At 46.7% G+C, this 5000-nt stretch overlaps 2 protein-coding genes across 3 annotated transcripts in view; both read right to left on the bottom strand.

Moving 5' to 3' along the window:
* rrp7a (ribosomal RNA processing 7 homolog A) overlaps positions 1–3912 on the bottom strand; it is a 7650-nt gene extending 3738 nt beyond the window's left edge. Inside the window, exons 1-3 of the mRNA XM_083545105.1 lie at positions 3729–3912; positions 626–768; positions 345–470 (exon numbers count right to left, since the gene is read on the bottom strand). Of these exons, the coding sequence (XP_083401231.1) occupies positions 345–470; positions 626–768; positions 3729–3897 (438 nt within the window). The 5' untranslated portion in view covers positions 3898–3912. The remainder of the gene's footprint in view (positions 1–344; positions 471–625; positions 769–3728) is intronic.
* A 670-nt stretch (positions 3913–4582) lies between these two features.
* Positions 4583–5000, bottom strand: part of poldip3 (polymerase (DNA-directed), delta interacting protein 3) — a 7607-nt gene continuing 7189 nt past the window's right edge. For both annotated transcript variants that reach the window (XM_083545068.1, XM_083545069.1), the window contains exon 10: positions 4583–5000. This exon is cut by the window's right edge and continues 197 nt beyond it. The gene's annotated coding sequence lies outside the window, so the exon portion shown is untranslated.

The following is a 5000-nucleotide window of genomic DNA, read 5'->3' as shown; positions in this document are numbered from 1 at the left end:
TGTTTGTGTACAGGTGTGTGTGTGTGTGTTAGCTGTTTGTGTACAGGTGTGTGTGTTAGCTGTTTGTATACAGGTGTGTGTTAGCTGTTTGTATACAGGTGTGTGTGTTAGCTGTTTGTGTACAGGTGTGTGTGTTAGCTGTTTGTGTACAGGTGTGTGTGTTAGCTGTTTGTGTACAGGTGTGTGTGTTAGCTGTTTGTGTACAGGTGTGTGTGTTAGCTGTTTGTGTACAGGTGTGTGTGTTAGCTGTTTGTGTACAGGTGTGTGTGTGTGTACAGGTGTGTGTGTGTGTACAGGTGTGTGTGTGTGTGTTACCTATTTGTGTACAGGTGTGTGTGTGTTACCTGTTTGTGTACAGGTGTGAAATAAGGTGACAGGTTGGGTTGTTTGTCTTCAGCTGCTCCAGGTTTCTCACTCAGTTCCACACTCTGAACTCGACCAAACCGAGAGAACAGGTCCTTCACCACACTCTACACACACACACATTTATAGAGGTATAATTAGATGTGTGGTTATTGGGGGGCGTGGTCTGTACCTGTGAGCAGTATGTGTGTGGTTGGTGAGAGGGCGTGGTCTGTAGCGGTGAGCAGTAAGGGTGTGGTTAGTGAGGGGGCGTGGTCTGTACCTGTGAGCAGTATGGAGGAACATTGAGGATGAACAGTGTTCTGTCTGGAGGTCTGTGTGTGTTGGTTTCAGCTCGTACTCTGTGCTCTTTCACACATAGCTGGTGCTGCGCTGTACTGCTCGAGTAAAACTTCAAGGACAGCACTGAAACACACACACACACACACACACACACACCATAAAGCCCACATGAAATTTATGAAAGCTAGGATTTAACGCTGAGTTCTGAGTCTGAGAGACAGACAGGTGAAGTGGTGGACAGATTTACACAACAGCCAAAAGCATTTGAGATACAATCACAATACAATCATAATCAGGGACTCCTCATATACGAGTTATAAACTGTATAACCTTCCTCCATCAATGAGGAGATACGGGCACATATGCACCAAAAGCAGCAGGGTCAGGACCAGCCTTTTTCCATCCACCATCACCATAGTGAACTCCACACTCCACAACTACACCTCCACATACATCATCTCTAACAGAAGCTCCGATATTCACCTCATCACCTCACACACACACACACACACACACACACAAACGTTGTGTTTCTGTACATAACGGTTTTCCTGTGGATTTGAAATGAAGTGTGTTTTTGTGTAAATTCTACAGGAAAGAAAACGTGTGTGTAACTGTTTTGGAGACTTTTTCTCAACATGTCCTGCTTTTGTTGGAAAGTCGGTCTTGTAAAAAAGTGTATCTGCTGCCAGATCAGGTTCTTCTCCACCGTCAGTCATTGTGGAATAAAAAGCAGCTCTTCCACATCAATATATTTCTGATCTCTGATCATCCAATTATAGAATGTGAAAATACAGATGTTATTAGATGCCTGCTCGAGTCACCTCAGCGTCACCAATCACAATCTCTTCTGCCTGCTTTACCACTGCAAGCATCCTGACTGAGGACAGGGTTCTGTCCATCTTCCCCACTGAGATCCGCATCACAGACGGGGTTCTGTCCATCTTCCCCACTGAGATCCGCATCACAGACGGGGTTCTGTCCATCTTCCCCACTGAGATCCGAATCACAGACGGGGTTCTGTCCATCTTCTCCACTGAGATCCGAATCACAGACGGGGTTCTGTCCAACTTCTCCACTGAGATCCGCATCACAGACAGGGTTCTGTCCAACTTCTCCACTGAGATCCGCATCACAGACAGGGTTCTGTCCATCTTCCCCACTGAGATCCGCATCACAGACAGGGTTCTCTCCATCTTCCCCACTGAGATCCGCATTACAGACAGGGTTCTGTCCAACTTCCCCACTGAGATCCGCATCACAGACAGGGTTCTGTCCATCTTCTCCACTGAGATCCGCATCACAGACAGGGTTCTCTCCATCTTCTTCACTGAGATCCGCATCACAGACAGGGTTCTGTCCATCTTCTCCACTGAGATCCGCATCACAGACAGGGTTCTGTCCATCTTCCCCACTGAGATCCGCATCACAGACAGGGTTCTCTCCATCTTCTCCACTGAGATCCGCATCACAGACAGGGTTCTGTCCATCTTCCCCACTGAGATCCGCATCACAGACAGGGTTCTCTCCATCTTCTCCACTGAGATCCGCATCACAGACAGGGTTCTGTCCATCTTCTCCACTGAGATCCGCATCACAGACAGGGTTCTCTCCATCTTCTTCACTGAGATCCGCATCACAGACAGGGTTCTGTCCATCTTCTCCACTGAGATCCGCATCACAGACAGGGTTCTCTCCATCTTCTTCACTGAGATCCGCATCACAGACAGGGTTCTGTCCAACTTCTCCACTGAGATCCGAATCACAGACAGGGTTCTCTCCATCTTCTCCACTGAGATCCGCATCACAGACAGGGTTCTCTCCATCTTCTCCACTGAGATCCGCATCACAGACAGGGTTCTCTCCATCTTCCCCACTGAGATCCGCATCACAGACAGGGTTCTCTCCATCTTCTTCACTGAGATCCGCATCACAGACAGGGTTCTCTCCATCTTCTTCACTGAGATCCGCATCACAGACAGGGTTCTCTCCATCTTCTTCACTGAGATCCGCATCACAGACAGGGTTCTCTCCATCTTCTCCACTGAGATCCGCATCACAGACAGGGTTCTCTCCATCTTCTCCACTGAGATCCGCATCACAGACAGGGTTCTCTCCATCTTCCCCACTGAGATCCGCATCACAGACAGGGTTCTCTCCATCTTCTTCACTGAGATCCGCATCACAGACAGGGTTCTCTCCATCTTCTTCACTGAGATCCGCATCACAGACAGGGTTCTCTCCATCTTCTTCACTGAGATCCGCATCACAGACAGGGTTCTCTCCATCTTCTTCACTGAGATCCGCATCACAGACAGGGTTCTCTCCATCATCTCCAGTCAGAAATAGAAGAGACCGTTGTAAGCGTGTTTTACGGAGTCACGCGGCTGCTGAATCCTCTTAAACACTGTCTCTTTGTCCATCAACATGCTGAGAGAAATACAGCATCCAGAGAACAGAAAGAACGTTCCTAAAACACGGATCTGCTCCACTTTCTCACCAAGCATTCATCATCATTAGAGCCTCTGTGTTAAACTTCTCAAATTCACATCAATAATATACACTAAAGCAGGTGTGTCCACTAATCACCACAAACTGCCAGTGTGGGTGCAGGATTTCATTCCAACCAAACCACAGTTTTGTAGTGGACCAGCAGTATTAAAACCAATGAATGACTTTAAGCATTTAGAACATTTAACAGAAGAACAAATTCAGAGCGACTTACATTTATCTCATTTATACTCCTGAGCAGATACAGTTAGGGGCCTTGCTCAGGGGCCCAGACTGGGATTTCAACTCCTTCAGGTACAAAATCTTAACTACGAAGCTACTATACTGTGTGTGTACACACACACACACACACACACACACACGGCGACCGGAAACACGTGTCGGTTTTTCTCTTCTTTTTTTCCTGAACTGCTCAATATTTTTCTCGCCATGTGTCCCAAATCTCTAATTCAACACACACACACACACACACACACACACACACACACACACACACACACACAGAGAGAGAGAGAGAGAGAGAGAGAGAGAGAGAGAGAGAGAGAGAGAGAGAGAGAGAGAGAGAGACACACCTGTAAATCCTCCTGGAATCACACAGGCACTGCTCGCGTTTTTCTTTCTGGACGCCGCCATCTTCACTTCTCCACTAAACCGGAAATCGGAAGTGTCCCTGAAGGTCCTGAGAGCTGTAGTTCTGTAAGTCTCTTTGTCGCCCTCTGTTGGCGGAGAGAGGTACAGCATGTAGCTCCGCCCACTCACGTGTTTGTGAATAGAGAATTTCCACACGTTTACTTAAAGTGACTACAGAAATAAATATTTGTCACGACCAGAGCAGTTCTGTCGCTTCTCCCTGAGATCTCAGTTTATGTTCCTCTCATGATAGTTGTCTGGTGAGCAAAAAAAGGGAGATGAACTGTGGGGAGGACAATGAGGGGTGGACCTACTGTCCAGTCCAATCTCACCTATACTTCACTTCATCTGAACTGCAAGATGGATTTCTTCAGAGACAGTTCCTGAACCTGTTCTCAAGATGTTCCTTCTCTGAAACAATTCTAGAATTGTATTGTCCCTTCTTCAGGATGGAAGTAGAACTGTTTTGTTTTTGTTCCATATCTGCTTTAAGACCGTATCACTCTTTATTCAGATACAGATCCATATCTGTGAACTTCTCCTCCTGGACAGTCTGGAAGTATTGAAGACTTCTATATAAATGTTTTGGTGTTCAGCATGTTCCACAGCTCCTTCAGAATAACTCCGTTGGAGTTCTCCTTAAGACAGAAGCAAAACTGTGGAATTCACTTTAATGATTGTGACAGGACAGTGAAGTTCTTCTTCTGTCCAGATCCAGAAACATAAAGTCGCCCCCCCCCCCCCCCCACACACACACACACACACAGAGGGGTGAATAAAGACATCACACACACAGTTGAGTTTATTATAAAGTGAGTTTTACTGTAGAATATAAACAAACAGGAAGTCGAGTACAGACAGTTGTACCACACATGGCCCCGCCCCCTGTCAGGGCTGTGTCTCAAATCACCAACACCAGTTAGGGAACACTACAAACAACTAATCACAGAGGATCAGGACAGGACCGCCCTCTACCCCCAAAAACTAAACCTCTACATGAGTCTTTATACACTCCATGTACATCTTCATCTTCATAATCATCATCATCATCGTGTGTGTGTGTGTGTGTGTGTGTGTGTGTGTGTGTGTGTGTGTGCGTATGTGTGTGCGTGCGTGCGTGTGTGTGAGAGGTTTAAAATCAAAATAACAGTTGACACAAGAAACTGAACACACACTTGCTGGGACGGTGTGTGTGTGTGTGTGTGTGTGTGAGT

This window comes from Silurus aristotelis (genome assembly GCF_946808225.1).
Source record: "Silurus aristotelis genome assembly, chromosome: 6".
In the NCBI taxonomy this organism is placed as follows: Eukaryota; Metazoa; Chordata; class Actinopteri; order Siluriformes; family Siluridae; genus Silurus; species Silurus aristotelis.
This window is presented reverse-complemented; position numbering and strand designations above follow the sequence as displayed.